The 19,420-nt window shown below is 45.9% G+C and overlaps 1 protein-coding gene across 2 annotated transcripts in view; it reads right to left on the bottom strand.

The window, feature by feature from the left end:
• Nucleotides 1–19,420, bottom strand: part of ABCB10 (ATP binding cassette subfamily B member 10) — a 1,632,094-nt gene that overhangs the window by 420,027 nt on the left and 1,192,647 nt on the right. For both annotated transcript variants that reach the window (XM_086927071.1, XM_086927070.1), the window contains exon 10: nucleotides 12,782–12,962. In XM_086927071.1, coding sequence (XP_086783197.1) covers nucleotides 12,782–12,962 — 181 coding nt within the window. The remainder of the gene's footprint in view (nucleotides 1–12,781; nucleotides 12,963–19,420) is intronic.

The following is a 19,420-nucleotide window of genomic DNA, read 5'->3' as shown; positions in this document are numbered from 1 at the left end:
AGCTGTGCCACCGTCAATTCGATTGAACACTACAGAGCCTGAACTATTGTTCAAGAATCAAGAACTTCCTGAAAGAAACCATTATAATTTGAGACCGAGAGTCATGGACAAATAAAAGCAAGATAGAGTGTTTTTTTATGATTTTTATTGGTTGCAGGTTAAACTCTTCACCGAGGATCTACTCATTTTTTCTTTTTGAACCGCCATCCAGGTTCAGCTGCTAAGGCCGCGGTTGCTTAAAGTCTTCTGAGTGCAGCCTGAGACATAAGGTCGACGGTTCTGGTTGGTCTAAGGGAGTTGCCCTGGACTGACAGAAGCTTTCTTTAGCAGAATCAACCTACCACCGCGGGCAGCAATTAGAGAGGATGGATTTCCTTGAGTTGGAGAGACCTGCACGGACAATGACTTTCAGACAGAAATTATGTAAATTAACTACAACGAAACTTTTTTAATATTATGTTTGTTTTTCCTGTTGAGCTTAATGATGTTCTTAATTGGTTATGTGACATTCTCTTTTCAAGTAATGTTTATGCCTACTGTGCAACCTACACCTTCTTCTACTGCCTCCCCGCATTCTTTCCACCCTCTGCCTGAACACAAGTCCGCTAGGAGATCCGAATTTTTCAATAATTCCTTTGTTCAGCTCCTGCACCAACACCAGCTAGTAGTTAACACAACTAATTGTTGGGTGTGTGGTCTCATGCCACACACGACAGATAAGGGTATCCCGTACTTGGTCTTACTGTTTAGTTACAATGGTTCTTTGTGGGCATTTCAAATGATGTTCATATACGCCATCGAACCATATCCCACACGTTCCACGAGAAGTAACATGAGCAACAAAGCATTGGTAGTGGGGATAACGAACATGAGCAGGAACATTGATTCGTATACAATGATTCCGAGAGATGAGTTGCAGGTTTATGATAGATGGAACATAACAGGGTATAGAGTCACTTTGAGTGAGAACCAGCGAGCAAAGAGATCCTCCCCAATTTGGACAGTACCCCATCAGGGTCGCCTGTGTCTGCAAGGTAATGGTAAAAATCCCAGAGCTCGGTTAGGGAGAAGTGTCTGCACTGAGACATATGTTTTCGCATCTCAGACTTCCCCTTCGTTCCTGGCAGCTAGGGACACCTATTTTATCTGCCATGATAGAGCCTATACATGGTTGCCCCCTGACTTCTCGGGCACATGTTTTGTTTCGTTCCTGTTGCCTCCCACCTACATGGCCGCGGCAGATTACCATAAAACAAGGATAGTTAGAGGTGTCATGAGTAAAGATGACATTGCCGGGCAAGAATTTGGAGATTTCTTAAGGGGTTTTCTGCCTTTTTGGGGGCCTATGGTGAACAGCAGGAACATAAGGCTATTGACAAGGGTGGTTGAATCCACTGTCATTGAAACAGCCGGTGCCCTTAGCAATTTGACTGCTGAGCTCCAGTCGGATCGCCTTATGACTCTTCAAAACAGGGTCGCACTAGACGTCATACTTGCAGACCGAGGTGGGGTATGTAAAGTGATCCAATCAAGTTGCTGCATCTTCATCCCAGATAACGCCCCGACAGTCTACCAGGCCATCTCCAAACTGCATAAAATCTCCGAATCTATCTACACGGATAAAGGAGATTGGTCATTGGTGGGGTGGTTCTGGGGACTGATATCCGCCTGGGGATGGAAGATTTTCATTGTCATTGGGATGGTCTTAGCCATCCTTTTTCTGTTCTGTCTGTGTGTACAGTGCGCTCCTGCAATATGTGGCCTCTGTGCTACATCGTGTGTAGGAAAACATGTATCAAGGAACAATCTAAATAGGATGATGCTACAGCAACATCTCAATGACTTTATGAACACAGACCTGGACTCAGATTAAATTGAGTATAGGTTATTGCCTATGTAAGGGCAAAAGGAGGGTCTGTGGTACTGAGAATTCTGGACCTGTGTTATAAACATCGTCGATTCATGACAATTTTGGTATCAGCGAACCGCAAATGGCGAAAGCGGTATACACAAGCATTTTCGTCACGATCGAGTGTTGGGATCACCCTGAGATCGGAATTTCCGTCACGAACCCTTGGGTTCCATTTTGTGAACGGCATCCATTTTGTGATTGCCCTCACATAAAGGCAATGACTAAAGCCAAGACGAGTCCGAAGGACACGTACACCTTTGCTGACTCCGCCATGACCTGGGCAAGCTAACTCCACTGCCTACAGCCAAACCTGTTCGGCCAGGTCCTTTCCCAGTGGCCGAGCGAGATCAGTATCAAGGCACAACATATCATAAACCTTTAATCGCACACAAACCATGCCTAATCTTGCATACACCTGTCATTTTCTGTTGTTTATGACTTGCTTTACGAGGAGGAGGTGCCCGATTTTATTAGGGGTCTGTCGATATCTGATGGAAATACTGGGTCTTGCTGGGTAATCAATTATGGGCTGGACGAACTGAAATATGTGTTTGACATCATGACACTGCTTTTTCTTTGTAGTAAAAATATGTGTATGGTCAACTGTAAAATCAGGAACGCTTGCCCGAGGCTTATTGTTTTGTATAAAAGAAGAAGACTGGCTTTGTAATTTTGAGCAGTCTCCTGAGAACATACATGCTGTTGTACTTCTAGGATACCTGTTACTGGTTACAGCCAATAAATACGATCTTTGACTTCACCAAGAAGACTCTGGGTTTCTGTAGTCTGAAACAGAAAGGACTCGAAGTTTTCAGGTGCTCTCCCTGGCACCGCTGGGTTCTTAAAAACCCGGTACTTCAATAGGCACAATACCCTCTCATATGCCCAGGCTCACTAAGGTTGCTTAGGTCTTGAAACGGGGCTGAGAACCCGCGTCTCCTGGGTCCGCAGGTCTGGATGTTTGCACTATGCCATCTCATATGCCTCGTAGGCACTATACCATCTTATTTGCCAGGGTCTCATTTAACAAAGATGAATGGATCCTCAGAGCCTAGGCAGGAAGAGGCTGTAGTTGCCCTCACTACCAGGGGCTCAGCTCCATTCCATCAGCTCACCACCACTTCCTTAGTGCCCGGAACCGCCATGAAGGTGCCAAGACTGACATGGTGCGAAGTCAGAGATTGCATCTCTGCTGGCCTCTTGACAGAGCGCAGCACAAGGCAGTGGGCGCTCGGCCAGCCACAGATCTGCAGCTGTCTCTTCGAATACGTGTCAAACTACAGTAGAGCTTTACAATGTGGGGGAAGGGGGGGAAGATTCAGCATAATTCACTGGATAGACACACAAGATGAATGTAAACACAGAATGTAGAAGACATTTATTCAGTTAATGCCTTTCCTGAATATCTGACATGGACCTCTCCCTGTTGGGCCCACTCTGGACACGTTTTGACAGGGGGAGCCGTGGTGTCACCGAAACAAATTGCTGTTCGCCTGTCCTTGGCACAAGGCTGTCTGGTGCTGATGTATTAGCCAGTTCTGGCCCTGCGCCCAGCTACCTTCAGGGAGTGTGGTCTGCACTCCGCCTTAGAGCGCTCTGGAGAATGTGCACTTCTGTCTCTAGGGCCACTCAGAAGAAGTTCATCCTAGTCTATGGGTGACTTACTTGTGGCAACCGACGAACTAATCCCAGCTGCCCTGCACGCTTTCGTAGTCCTCTGTTCGCATTTTGACTCAGTGCAGGGACGCGCTCTTTGCGACTCGGCGCTATGTACACACACACACACACAGACAGACACTGAAATTGATGGGTGATGGTGAAACGTTGGACAAGCCATGCAGAAGAATCGTTTTGCAGTGAATAACCTCATGGTGCAGTGCTGGACACAACATATAACACCGAAGGCACATGCCACCTCCACACACTGCCCCTTTAAGGCACAATGCGGTTACCTCTTATGTCAGTGTATTTGGAGAAGCAGTCCGTAGCGTCATTAGAGCATGTGGAGGCAAAATCTGCCCTGTCACCAGTGCATGGAGAACCAAAATATGCACTACCACTGGTGCACCTGGAGGCAAAATCTCCAGTATCAACAGTGTGGACTGTCACCAGTGCAAGAGAAGAAGCAATATGCACTGCCAGCAGTGTAAGTGGGGAGAGGAGTTGGCCTAAAGGCTAGAGTGGTCAACCTCAAATCTAGGGAACAGGGATCGAGTCTCAGCAATGACGCTGAACATCCTGTGATTCTGGGCAAATCACTTAATCACCTGTGCCTAACAAAACAAGCATTGTCATAGCCAATAGGTCTCGCCTTTGGGACCTTATAAGTGTTTAGCTATGCAGCACAATATCCTTGGTGCAACAATATCAACTGTTGCATGGCTAAACACTTATAAGGTCCCAAAGGCGAGACCTTTGGCTATGCCAATGCTTGTTTTAAAGGTGATCAACTTTGCTGGCATGTGGCTAACTTGTGAAAACTTGTCATCACAAATAACCACATCATACTTTTGTACTTTTGCATGTTGAAGTGGTATAACACTGATTAGGTCTGGGAGGGTGCCAAACTGGCCATGGTCCTTGTTTTAGGTTTAACTATTTTTATTGACATCATTACCATGTTTACCGTTTGCATATCCGCCTCATAATGCGCATTGTGTACCAGAGACCAAATGTATGTATTACATCATTTGCTATTACCTGCGAAGTTGCAATCCAACCTACTCCCCACAATGTTTGTGAGGCGAGCAAAGTTCTGATATAGATACGACATAATAAAAAGAAAACAATACTCAACATAGTCCAAAGGGATTCAAACAAGCACACCCTCCCCCAAACTGGTATGCACAATGACTATTCTGATATTAAAATTGGTGTACAGAGAGAGCACCAGAACACTTTCAAGTTTTAGTGGTCGTCTCTTCAATTGCCGTAAGCCGGAGAAGGCCGAGATAATTTGGGAGTGTGATCTCATTAAATTCTGCGGACAGAATAGTTATAAGCGGCTGCCAAACCTCTTTGAATCCCGATACGGTGTTTGTGAGGGAAGCTTGTATCCGTTCCATCCCCAAGATATGCCATAATCTGTGAAGCTATCCTGTGTGTGTCGGGATCGTTTGTGTCCCCCAGTGTGATAAAATGTTCTGAAGTGCCGCCCCCAGAGCTAGACCCATCTCTTTCCCTTTTCCAATATTCTGGGATAGTATGTGGCCAGAACCGGGCAGTCCCATAGCAAATGCGATAACGCTCCCTCCTCCCCGCACTCCCGCCAGCATGTAGGGCTGCGGTCTGAGTTCCCTTTATTAAGGCACACCGGTGTCAGGTAAATATGTGGCAATTTTAAAAGCTGTTTCTTTACTGGCCGTGTTTCGCGCCGTATGTTTGGCTCTGTAATAGATTTCCTCCACCCCTTCCCCGTGAGCTCCCTTCTCATTTCTTTTGTCAGTCGTTTCAGGCTAGCAGTGGGCTGCGACGGGACTGGCAGACGTAACATGCCATAAAGCTCGGAAATCAGTTTCCTATCGGTTAGCTTCGTAACCAGCTATTTCTCGTATTTCGTCGATTTCCTGTTGACGTTCGGATGAACATCTGGATGTAGTAGCCAATGTCTTATTTGTAAATAGTGGAACCTATCCGTCTCTGGGAGTGTATAGTCCTGTCTTAGTTGTTAAAACGGTATGATGCCCTTGATATCAAACAGTTGGCCTGCGGCCTTGCAATCCGAAACTTGCCAAGTTGAAAACACCTTTCCATCGAGACCCGGGGTAAACTCCTTGTTTTCGAATAAAGGAGTCATCAGGGAGGGGAACGTAGTAAGTTCCCTTCTACGTGCCACCCCGTCACAAACCTGCAGCACCGTTTTCATGGTAGGTGAGCCCTGGAGATTCTGTGTCCGGTCCGCCATCTTCAAAAAGGGAACCTTCCACTGGGAGTTTTGCTAATGCCCAGTCTTGAAAAAGCAATCTCTTCTCCAATTCTGTTCTACTCCATTCCACCAGATAACATAATTGGGCAGCGCTAAAATAATCTAGCAAGTTCAGAATCCCCAGGCCTCCCTCCTCTGGTCTCAGATGCCCCAGCTCCTTCCGCATGTATAGACGCGTCCATGCCCAGTCAAAATGGAGTATCTCATTTTGCAGCGTGTTAAGTATCCCCTTCAGCCGTCAGACCGGCAATGTCTGGAACAGATATAATGCTTTTGGGAGAATAGACATCTTGACCACAGCTACTCGTCCTAGCAGGGACAAGTGACGCTGCTTCCAGCTTTGCAGATCCCTCGTAATCTGTTGGACTAGTTTAGTTTAATTTAGGGTGATCTTCCGCTGGATAGACTGGCCCAATTTAATTCCCAAGTATGGGATGGACTCCATTATTCTAATCTCTGAGAAACTATTGTCACCCGTCTTCGGATCTGCCCGTTTCCCATCCAGGGGGAGGATCATTGACTTCACAACATTGACCCAGAATCCAGAGACCTGGCCGAAGACTCCAGGTCCCATAAGAATACCGGGACTGATCGATCCAAGAACACCAGGGAAGAAAGAATATCGTTCACGTAGAGACATATTGCAGGTCTGTCCCCCACGAAGTGAACACCCACGATGTCCTGGTTGTCCCTGATCTTCTGGGCCAGCGGCTCAATGTATAAGGCAAATAAGAGGGGTGACAGTGGGCCTTCTTGCCTTGTCCCTCGTTGGATGGCGAAAGGCCAAGACGATATTCCATTGACCCTTATAGTAGCCTTGGGCAAGCTATAACAGCTCGTCACCCACGCTCTAAATCAGTCCCCCAAACTGAAGTGAATCAAGGTTTGGTCTAGGAAGTCCCAATCCACCCAGTCAAACGACTTCTCTGCGTCGACCCTTAAAAGCAAGGCGTCCGTGTGGTGAGCTTTATCGAACAGATGAAGAATCAGTTTGGAATTGTCACTGCTCTGTCTATTTTGAATGAATCCCGCTTGATCCTGCTCTATTATACCAGGCATCAAGGGTCCTAGTCTTGTCTCTAAGATGCCGGTGAACAGCTTAAGGTCCACATTTAGGAGGGACACTGGACGATAGGAGCCACACAATGTTTTATCTTTCCCCGGTTTGGGCAGGACTACTGTAGATGCTGCCATCATCTCGGGAGTAATCGACCCTGCCCCGAGAAATGACTTAAATAGTCTCGTCATGATTGGGGCTAATACATGGCAAAAGGATTTGTAGAAATCTGCCGAGAATCCATCCGGACCTGGTGATTTCAGAAGCTTGAGGAGTGATATCGCCCCTATAACTTCTATCCGGATCGGGGCTTCTAACAGCTCAGTTTGATCTCTAACTATCGTGGACGTGTGTGCCCCTTGTAAGTATGCCACCCCTAGTGGTCCTGGGGTGGTTTCCCTATGTATAGATCTGCATAAAAGTCCCTAAATGTTTTTGCTATCTCATCATCCTCGGTGACTACCTTCCCCTTGTCGTTCGCAATGGATTGGACTCTCGTCTGTTGGGTTCGGGCCCTAAGTTTACTAGCCAGCATGCACCCTGTCTCCTCCCCTCCAACATAATAGGAGTGCTTGAGATGTAGCGCTGCGTATTCGGCTCTGTCGAGATCTAGCCCCACTAATTGTGCTTGACCTGCCTTCAACTGTCACCAGAACCTAGGTGCCCCCATCCAACTGTGAACCTGCTCCAATTCCAAAACTTGTGCTGTGAGATGTTCCCTCTTTTCCCTGCACTGTTTATTCTCTGCAGTGGAGATGGCTATCAGTTCCCCCCTTACTACTGCTTGCAGGGCTCCCCATAAAGTGGGCAAGTAGATGTCAGGGGAGTCATTAATCTCTAGGTAGTCCTTAATGCATTTATGTATCTGTCGTGTCACTGCCTCTTGGTGTAGCATGCTTTCCTCAAGTCACCTACACCCCGGCGGCCCCATATTGGGGGCAACCTAAGGGAGACAGTCACTGCGTCGTGGTCAGAAAGTGCTGCCTCTGTAATGTTCACCTCCCCCACAATTGCATTTATTTCTGTTGTGCCTATCAAGTGATCCAGGCGTGCATATGTACCGTGTGTATGGGAGTAAAATAAAAACTGTGAGGCCTGTTGATGTGCCGCTCGCTACTAATCTGCAAACCACCTGGATTGAAGCCATTCCTTTCCATCTCTAAACAGCTCTCCCGATTGAAGCGGCTACCTGACTGGTCTTTAGTCGTGTCTATGACGAGATTGAGATCCCCTCCCATAATTGTCCTTCACTCCTGTTTGCCCAAGACCTCAGAGAGAGACGCTTTCAGGAATTTTGCCTGTCCAGAGTTGAAAGTATATATCGATCCTATTGCTGACCTAAAATGTGTAAGCCAAGAGTCGTCCTTTGACTTCAGCTATCTTATCCCCTACTGTTCCAGAGAAAAGCTTAGCGACCAGTATATCTACCCACGCATTTTTATCCGGAGTAGAGGAGAAAAACTGATGGGGGAAGGATCATGACCTCATCCGGTGCCAGTCCTTTGAAAGAAGGTGAGTCTTCTGGAGGAGACACATATCTGCCCTCATGTTATCTAAATATGAAAGAATGGATTTTTGCTTAATGGGATGATTAAGGCCCTTCACGCTTAGGGTAACAACTTTCACTGTGGAGTACGACATGGTATGAGATTATGGTAGACCCTTCGTTCCCCTGGACTCGTGAGCACTCGTTCCCTCCGTGCCCACAACTCTGCCACTGTGCCTGCCCCCTCAAAAGCAATCTCCGCCTCTGCAACACCAACACCCAAAATACCACTTCCCTCCTTCCCACTCCCTAACCCCAACTGAAACCCCACAAAGTCCAGAGTCCGCATTCACGTGTCCTTGGAAAAAGAAATGAGAGGTGCATAATGTGGCCCCAACCCTGTGGTCTCCCCGCTCCCAACTACCGCATCCACCCCGCGCCGCTTAGGTCTGTCATCTTTAGTTATCCCCTAAGAGTTCAGGAGTCATCTTGGGAAGATGTGTCTTTGAGTAACGTCTTGAGAACAGACTGCCTCTCCTGTGCCATGGTTGTAGGGTCTGGTTTCAGCACATGCTCTGTGAGAAGCCTCCTCCGGACTCTCTGCCATCGCTCCAGGGGGGACTTGCGGCCATTGATGTCTGCCTCTTCTTGGGTCGGTTGCTCTAGGCCCAGCACCCTGCAAGCTTCTTTTAGTGATTTGATAGAGTTTTCCTTGCCACTTTAATATCAGCCAAAAGGGATGGCCCCAGGAGTACGCCACTCCCTGGTCCTGAAGGAACGTTGTCACCACTCGAAACTCCTGTCATGTTTGCAAGGTAATAAATGCCAGGTCTTGGTATAGGGCCACAGGATGATCCTCGTATTTGAGTGGTTGCTTTGCCCTGGCATCTCGTAGAATACGTTCTTTGAGGGGGTAGTCTGGGAGGTAGGCCAAAATGTCTGGTGGAGGTGCTGGTGCCTTTCTTCACAAACCAACCCTATGTGCCTGGTCTATTCTATGTCAAAGTCTGGTGGGTCCCCCAATATGCTCCGGAACAGCCCCTGTAGGTATTAAACGATGTCTGAGCCTTCTTCCCCGGTTCTAGTCGATGTGCTATGCAGGGGACCCTGTGGCGTGTGCGCCTCCAGATCCATGGCCCCTAAATGACAGCCCCCCTTGGTCTCCTCCTCGTTCCCATGCTACAGTCCCGCTTGGATCAAGTGCTTTGCTCTCCGATGGCAGCCCAGGGGCTCATTTGTTTTGCCTGTCCGCCGGCCCCGGTCGTCCGTTCCCTCACTCTCTGTACACTGGATACCCTTCCTCACGGGCCAGTCCCTCCTGGCATGTCCTGGATGTATTCTCCAAGAACGCCCTCTGGAGGATCTTGCTTGGCCGGTCTGATTAGCTCCTGCCTCTCTTCCGGCCCTAATACAGGGGGGACTCCAATCACTCCTCACGTAATGGCCTCTGCTGAGGTCCGCTCTGCGGATACCTGCCCCCCGGCAGGTCAGATTATGGTGGTGCCCTTTACTCTGCCATTACAGCTGCTGCCCTTGGGGATCTGGTTGCCATCTTCTGCTCCACCTCACGCTGCTGCCCGAGCAATTCCCTGGAGCGCTCTGGAAAGGGCAGGTTCCCCACTGATCTCTCTCACTCTCTCCCACCTCTGCATAGGTTTCCCTGATACGGATCGCCCGGTCTCCCCCCTCACTCGGTGCGCCGGCCTATGGCTCCCGGGGCCTTGTAGTTCCACCCCTCAGTTACGCTCCGGTTCTCTGCTTGCCGAGTGTGCTGGCTGTCATGCTGCCACAGCTGCTTGGCCGCACAGACTCCCTGGTAGATTTTCCCCCAGTTGAGCTGTACTGCTTCTTGGGGGCAGGTTTTGCGGGCGCCTTTGAAACCCTCCGTGCGTGCCTCCTTCGGGCCCTGCCCATCTTCCGGGCCTTTCTCACTTCTCCGCTCGCCTCCTCTCTTGGAATCTGCCTTCTTCGGTGCTCAGACAGGCCCAATACTTTTGCTGCCCACAGGTGCGTGCCCGGTCCTTGGTGCCCCGGCTTCCCGGTCACCCTGTCGAGGATGCCTCCTCTGCAGTAAAGCCTCGATTGCTCTGCCACCATTTTCATTCAGACGGCCCGCTCCGCTTCTCTGGCCCCGCTCGCTCTTCCGTGGTCGCTGGTGCCTGAATTCCAGTCCCACCTGCACACCGTCGGCTCCAGAGCCCTTGTTTCCTAAAAAGGCATTTCGGGGGATTTTCAATGCTGTAGGAGCCGGAAAAGGGCGATTGGGGGTGGGGAGACGAGAACAACATGTCTTACCCGCTCGCCATCTTGGCCACGCCCCGATATGGTCCTTGTTTTGAGTGTTTCTATGCTCAAATATAGTACAACATAGTTGAATAAGAGGGGCTCACTAGGGTCCGCAGGGCGAATTATAAACAAACTTAACAAAAAATCCGAATAAATGCAGGAATGCTATATATGATCAAATTTGAAACAAGTAAACTACTAGATTACCAGCACTGCAGTTTGAGAACCGCCCCAATTTTGAGATGGACACAAATATCATAAAATTATCTGGATTATTAAAAGGTTTGGGAAACGCCAACATTCTCCAAGGTACTGTGGGCAGTGCTTTCTTTCAGCATAAGACCTAGATGTAGGTGCAGCGAGTAATGAAAGGCCACACCCTATCCCCATTTCTCGCTGTTAATGACACCACTAAGTTTTGAGTGATTTTGGGAACGGAGGCAGGGGTAGTACGTCTCAGCGTAGAGGTGCACCTTCTTAACTTTAGCTGAGCCAACAGTCACAAGCGGTGTATTATTGCATGGAAATTGGGAACTATCACACCATCTGTCCAGTGACCACTGTACACGGCTGGAGGCCATGTGCACTGGGTTCACAGACATGAGGACTAGCAGCAGAACATTGTGAGAGGTCATGCCTTGCACACAGTGGCTAATGCGTACAGGCAATGGCCATGGACAGTCGATTCTGGACCAGAGTGGCTGAACAATGGGCATGCAGTCTTATCTGCTGCCAGACGATGTGTTCAATGAAAGAAGCAGCACTGGCAATTTCAGCAACTCGCCGAATATTTCTAACAGCTCTTTTGCTGGAGACTCATCACCATAAGCAATGTTTTCAGAATCAGAGCAGGAAAATAGATTTGGCTCCTGACAAATGAAAGAAAATACAAATGTAGATTTAACAACAACATCCTGAAAAAATATTTATTTTTGATATTTCACTCAAATATGCTGCTGCCATAAAACCAGCCCGGTCTTGGAGACAGGCTGAGGGCTGGAAAATGCATTAAGTGCATGTATGTGACAATATCTAAATACTGAACTCTGACAAACCAACAGTCTTCTGATGCGAATACGAATGTTTATTTACTAGTGTTAGCACTTAGGGATCCTCACTATGTACTATGATGCTGGCTTTTGAAATTGTTGCACTCTTGTTCCTTCATGAATACGTCTATTTTTCTGATCTCTGCCATAATAATTTTACATTTATTTTACAGTAAATTCAGTTTTAAATAAAGCATTAATAATAACAGCGTGGATATCTGGTGTACAAGCACTTGGGGAAAAAAGGTCCCAGAAACTCACAACAATCAAGTTTCCAAGTTATCTGGCAAGTTTTGTTATGTGTCTAACACACATTCCCGCAGGTAAGTTGAGAGATGTTTGGGCAATACCTTGTCTGGTCTCCCGGCTGAAGCTGGTATACCTTATCTTGACATAGGGGCAAAATCTACTGGTCCATGATCATGAAAAAATCCTGATAGCATAACATCTCGCCACTTACAAAATAACTGTACCTGAATGTTAACTACGGTTTTGTCAAAGAACACATATATCTCTGAAAACAAGGATGTTAAGGTTAAAGGTGGTATCAATTGTGACTAAAACACATGAAATTCACATATGACGGTACTACCTTAACTGTATGCCTCACACTGCTGTACTAACTTTAACAGAGCCACACTTTCTGCATATTAATATCCTTACTCAATTCAATCTAAAGAATCTGGACTCCCACTCAGTGGTTTAGGTTATATTAATTTTAACACTTTTAAAGCCCTTTGGCCCAATGCTCACTTTATGATGTTCCTTGGTTGTCATCATTTTTTCACCCCACCAATCGTTTTTCCCCAATTTGGCTTATTACATCCTTTCCTTCTGTAACCCTAACAGTCGACTGTGATATGACATGGTTTTGTGCAACCAAAGATTCTTTGAAATAGAGCTCTATGCAAGCATAAAATCAATATAAACATTCAAGTTATGTACTTAGCATTTTAGATCGTTTACTACACGCAATGAATAGGAGGGTAAGGTTACTAGACCCCTAAAATGACATTACAATTACTGTCTTTTATTTATCTACTGAATGTTTGGCAGAAGGGCATACCTGATAAAAGAATCCCCTTTTCTCCAACTACAGTCTGAAACCCTTTGGAGAAACTTTCAATGAAAGAAGAAGCATTGGCAATTTCAGCAACTCGCCGGATATCTCCAACAGTTACGGTGGCTGGTTCCTCTGCACCATAAGCAATGTTTTCAGCAATAGAGCAGGAAAATAGGGTTGGCTCCTGAAAAATTAAAAAAAATACTGTCAGTTTAAAGAATTGTGTTAAAAAAAAGTATACACACCCACACTACACAGAAATGTATATGTTTAATTTTATTTTGAAATAGCTTTATCCCCTTATTTTACAATACCCTTATACTAAAGGAAAAGGAACTTGGAATAACCAATTAAAGTATGGATACTTACATAAATCATAAATATAGAAAACTACATATACAACTCAAAACAACAAATGTCGTTTATATTAATGAAAGAATGCAATGGATGGAGCAGAGCTGCATTTAAAAACATCCACCCCTGACCGCCAACATCAGTCTGACATTTTCCGTCCCCTTTGACACAAAGCACAAAACAATTGGCAGTACCAGTGTGCAGACCCTTAATTTTGGACCTTTTTAGAAGGTAAGAAGAGACTGTAAGTTGCTGGCTTTTTTTTTTAAACATTTTTTATTGAAACAATCTGTAGAGCATTCCAATTACAATACGCTCTGCATGGGATTTAAATACATTACTATAGTAGTCACGCAGAAACCATCACCCGTATACTCAAGATGCTGGCTTTTTATGTAGAGAACCAAACTGGGGTACACTTTGCAGAAAGTCCTGACAACCCATATTGGTCTACAAGGATTAAATTAATAATCCCAAATGCTCTCTTTGTGGTAGTGTTGGGGAGCAGTTTAGTCTTTTCAGAAGGTAGTGTTTAGCATTTGCTGTACACACAGAGTTATTAATGGAGACACACAAGAATAAAGTCAAGAACAATTTAGAAAAACACCACAAAATTGTATATCATTTTTTACACCAAGGTTATTGGAATGAGGTAAATACTTTAGATTTAACAGTAAAAACAGTAGAAAATGACAGCTGTCAATTTTGAGGAATGAGCCTCGAAGCTGTAATGTTCACCTATGGGAGAAACATTCACTGCTAAGGAACACTTGCAGAGGACTTACAGTACTGTTCTTCAGGACTTACTTTAAGTAGGGGCCAAAGTCCAAGAAAGCATCAACAGTTGAACTTTACCTGCCTTGGGGTGGGTCCGGGGCGAGGTGCTAACCTTGAACGCTACAAGCTAAAGTCAATGGGGAAAAGTGCCTGTAAGAAAAGGGCCACAAGTGGGGAATTGGGACTAGTAAGGCAGAACCCGGGAGAGACGGGGTGGGGCTATTTCCAATCTTGGCAGGGAGACGGACCTGACCTCCTGGATCAACGGAGACCTCTTTTTGGAGTGCTGTTCCCTCAGTGGGTCTGTTTTTAGGGAAAGAGCAATGGCACTGGGGCCTGATTAGGAGGGACCCAGTGCACATCTGTTAGATTACGCTCGCTCATGCTCTTTAATGTCATGTATAAGTTAGCATTCGCTAAGCCATTTTTTCTTATAGACGCCATTTTGTTTATTGTTCGAAACTAATCCTGTTTGATCTGAGAAATGCTCCTTGCTAAGTTTGGTTTATGCAACAAAGAACTGTTAGTGCCAGTGCATAGCTTTCCCTCTTAATAAAGGCCCTCTCCCACCTGTCTGGCAGTCTGATCGCAGCCCAGGGTTGAACGGCCTTGAAATTGTTCTGAGCTGAGCAAGATACGAGACTAGAAGTGTTTTTGGTCTTTATGCTGTTCGTCCACATTTGTTAGGAAAATTCCACTGTGGGCCTGTTATTAGTTGACCATGCAATTCATATAATGTATCTTTATGCTTACAGTTCCCTCTGAAACACTCTCTCTAGACTGGGCAGACTGGGCCGCGCTCTGAGCATGTACAATAAATGATTATTGGTGTATATTCTCCACTGTTTCTCTGACTCTTTATTTGACATGGAAGGCTGAGAGGTGGCAAGTGGTGACCCGGGTGGCCATAATAGGGTCCCTTCCTTCCATTGGTGCGTGAACAGGGACTCCTTCTGGGCATGACCCAGCCTTTTTCCACAGACGAAGGGGAGGACGAGGACACCATCAGGTCGGGCTGACGGCTCAGAGATCCCTGCACAAAGAGATTCATTTCTCGCAGCTGCTGCTTCTATCCCACCGGAGGGTGCCTCGCGCAGCAGTCATCCCGGTGACTGGTTCGAAGAGTCGGCAGTGGAGAATAGGTCTATTGGTGCGCCTGATACCAGGTGAGTCTGTTTCAGTTTATGTGGTACCACTGTAAATGGGTTTTGTTTCAGCTCTAGGACTGTTTTGGTGAAAAGTGTTTGCAAATACTTTGCCAGGTAAAATAAGCATTTTGTTTCTCTTTTCTTTGCAATACCTGGCTTCGGAGTGTGTGATGTTATTGTTATTTTAAAGATGCACGGTTGGAAGAATCCCAGCCTGCACCTCCTGAAGGTAGTCCAAATTTTGATATGTATGTAAAACATAGCCTAGGCCCTATTATGTTGAGTGCGTTATGGCACAAATGTACGAGGGACAATGCAGAGTTACATTGGCCTCTGACAGGCTCTTTAGACGATCAAAAGATCGGATTTATTCAGGAACAGTTGTTTCAAAGACGTAGTAGACAGTCTATGTTTGACGCCCTTCGTACTTGGCAGAAGGAGGCCAAACAAAGGCAATAAAAAATGGAATAAGAAAACAGAAAAAAGAAACATGCAGACCCTTACACAAAAGGCTGTAGCTTACGATAAAGACAAACAGGAGACAGGAATAGAACGCAAAGACAGAAGATTTCGGTTGAACATTGATAAGTCCTATATAGCTCAGGACGATGGTGATACTTTTATGCAGACATTGCTATATACCCGACCCCCGCCGCCATATGCCCCAGAACGGGTATATCCTGTTGTTCCCATTCCGCAACAACAGCACCCAGCAGGTGCATCAGTCTCTGAAGCTGCTACACCTACGTCCCCAGTTAACGTATGCCCTACTCCTTCCATTCCACCACAACATATGACTGCAGCAATTCCCGTTACTCCCGTTACTTTACTTTTACTCATCCTTCATTAACATTAGTTACTGACACACCAGCGCGCGGTCCGGAAGGTAGAGATTTAACTGGATTCGTGGGAATGGTTAGGTCCTTTAATGCGATCTGGTGTGAGGGAGGAATAGAAAAAAGTAATAGCGGAACAGGCAATACGGTGGGCTTGCAACCCAATTTACAGTCTTGAGGACATATGGCAATTAATGCAAGACTTCGACCCTTTTATACAGCAACATGCCCTTAAAAATATGTCTGCCACACTAATTGACCTCTGGCGCACAGACATCGAAATGGAAGCACCCCAAATACTATTTGATATTAATGAAGGTGCTTATATAATTAACCAAAGTGTTCAGGAATATTTCCACTCTAATTAATTATAGAGACAGACTACATGATAAGAGTCTCACTCCCATAACTCAGTTCCCAATGCGAGAAGTTCACCCCATTTACCACCCGGAAATTCCGCAGTGACGAATCAACACGGGTGATTACCAGACCGGCTGTGTCTGCCCGCTTTCAGGAATAATGGGTTTATACACAATGGAAAAGAAGTGTTACACCTCGCTGACTGTTGTGCCAGAGGTCAGGGTGTATGCTGCCATATATGTGCATATGCTTTCAATTCTGCGCCAACTATATAGTGGCTGATGTTTCCTAGACAGCCTTCAGATGATGAAAGGTATTCTCAAATTGGATTAATATACAGCTCAGCTTTATTTTCCTTTGCAGGTATTTATAGACCTATATACATATTGTGGAATAGTAAAAGTAATCCAAGGGTATTTTCAGAACCTCATTTTAATTTTGGTTATTCGTGTTTATTGTTTTATAGGTCTCCCTCCCCCAGTCCCCATCCTTTACTTCCCTCACTCAATCACTCCAGCCATCTGTGCTATTATAGCTTCAGATGGAGGGGTGATTGAGAGGTGGACCCACTTAAGCATTGAACCGATCATGGGAGTTTGGAATAAAGCCTTGTCAGAAAGTTAAGTTCTGGTCCTGAAGGCTACGTTGGCCGATCCTAGGAAATATCCTACTGCTTACCGTAAAGAATTGACAGAAGCTGCCTCCTCTAGTGTGAAGACTCTTCCCGATAGTGAAATGTGGTTTGGTCTACTAGTCCCAGTTGATATTTGGGAACAGGTCTATACTCGGGACCATATTGCTGAGTTGGGTGGAACGTGGAACGCAATCAAGGGTTGGGACAGAGATAGAAAGCCAGGAGACAAACCAGGTGCTGAGTTGATAGCCTTACACAGTTGCATAATAACATACATGCAAACACCTATTCCTCCCTAGACAGTTAGTGGGGATTGACTGACTGCCTACCAGCAGAAGAAAGAAGAAAGCGTTTGATTTCTTCACGAGGTTTGAAGAGACATTTTTGGATTATAGTGGGCATGATATGTTTACAGAATGGGGAGTCCGTTTATTTGTTGATACGTTTGTCAATAATCTCCTTCCTGAAATAATGTCTAGACTTCAAGCATCTGAAAGCACCAGGTCCACGTTTTCTCCCTCTGTGATTCTAAATATGGCCCAATATTGTGAGCATAGGGATAATGAAGAGAAATCCAAAACTGATAAAAGAAATAAGGATCTGAAGACAAAGGTATTATTGCAACAGGCATATCGAGGTACCGATAGAGGAAAGGGACCCCAAAGACAACTTACACATACTAGACAGCTACCCATGACACCTTTGGGACAGAATCAGTGTGCTTACTGCAAGGAAGAAGGTCACTGGGGCAGCCAGGGCCCTGTGCTTTTGCATAATGTTTTGTCCACTAGAGGAAGGGGCCCTGGAAACAGGGGTCGTGGGATCAGGAGACAACAACACACCACTGCCTCTATCTGCCATTCCGCCAAATACTTTGGCGACACCAGGGAAGGACAGTACTACAATGACAATTATGACGTTAATGATGTGACAGGGATGTCTTTCAGCTAGGACAGCCAGGGACAGGGTAAGGGACCAGTTCACATACCTGTAGATCAGCATGGCCCTTATGTCAAAGCAGATCTGCAAGGATCTACTAAGGAATTTTTGGTTGACACAGGTGCCACCAAGTGCTCTGTTTCCCAACACATGGTCCCTGGGTCGACCCTGTCTGGCCATGTCTCAGTGGATTTTTCAGGAGTACTGGTTGTAGCCCCATCTCTCGCCCTCTTGCTTTTACTGTAGGCCCTTTTACTGTGGACTCCCCATTCTTTTTAACATCTAATTGTGGTGAAAATGTAATGGGTTTGGACTTACTAAAGAAGTTGCACGCTACCATATATTGTTCGCCAGATGGTGTTTATATTACCATGGGTCCTGATGTGGGTTCTAGACAATGCCTATCTAAAGTTGTTCCCCAAACCACCTGAATTTGATCAAGAACCACCCACATTATGGGCCACTGGTGACACTGATGTTGGCTTATTGCACATACCCCCTGTTTTTATACAAATGAAGGACAATGCCACATTACCACGCATTCCCCAGTATAAAGTACCAGATGCAGGAGAACAAGCTCTCCTTGATATTTTTCAGGACCTTGTGCATAAGGGAGTAGTCGAAGAGACAACGGTTAACATATGCAACAGTCCTATTCCTCAGGTCCAAAAAAGGGCACCTCAAGATTCACCCAACAGTGCTGATGATGTATAGCGTTTTGTGATTGATTGGCGCGAGGTCAATAAAATAGTGGTCCCGCAAATCACCAAACTTTTAACAATTATTCCATCTACCGCTATGTTTTTCTGTCATTGATTGAAAAAAAGGCATTCTTTAGAATTCCCATACACCCAGACAGCAGGTATTTGTTCAGATTTTCACTGGCTGGCAACAGTTTCCGATTCTGTAGAGCTCCTCAAGGCTATACTGAAAGTCCCAGCATTTATAGCCAAGCATTGAAAGGTCGGTTGGATTCACTCTCACTTTCTTCAGGCAATGCATTGGTACAGTATGTTGATGATTTGTTAAATGCTTGATACTGAACAAGGTTACAAAGATAGTACAGTGCAGTTATTGTTGCACTTGGCACACCATGGTCACTAAGTTTCTCTTTCGAAGTTTCAGTAAGGTCGACAGGAGGTCACCTATTTAGGTCAACTTCTGTCAAAGGAGGGTAGACGGTTAACGCCAGAACGCGTCGGTACCATTATTAAAATCCCCTGTCCACAAACTCTAAAGGAAGTGCGTGCTTTTATAGGCATCACTTCCTACTGTTCAAACCCCTGCTTGCTTTAACAACAAAATATGTCCATGAGCCTTTACCCTGGACGCCAGATTGTGGGCATCTTTTGAGGAACTAAAAACTGCTCTTTGCTCTGCTCCAGTACTAGGCACACCTGATTATACCAAACCACTTGTGTTATACTTCCACAAGATGGCTGGTTGTTCTCTTGCGGTCTTGACTCAAACATTTGGCAATAGACAGAGACCTTGCGCTTATTTCTTCGCTTTGCTTGATCCTGTCCCAAGGGCCCTCCAGAGTTCTCTACGACACAGCACCACACCAGTGCACGTCTTACGGGCTAGGAATCGA

Source organism: Lissotriton vulgaris, chromosome 6, assembly GCF_964263255.1.
Source record: "Lissotriton vulgaris chromosome 6, aLisVul1.2, whole genome shotgun sequence".
Lineage (NCBI taxonomy): Eukaryota > Metazoa > Chordata > Amphibia > Caudata > Salamandridae > Lissotriton > Lissotriton vulgaris.
The sequence above is the reverse complement of the archived record's forward strand: the minus strand, read 5'-3'. Positions and strand labels throughout refer to the sequence as shown.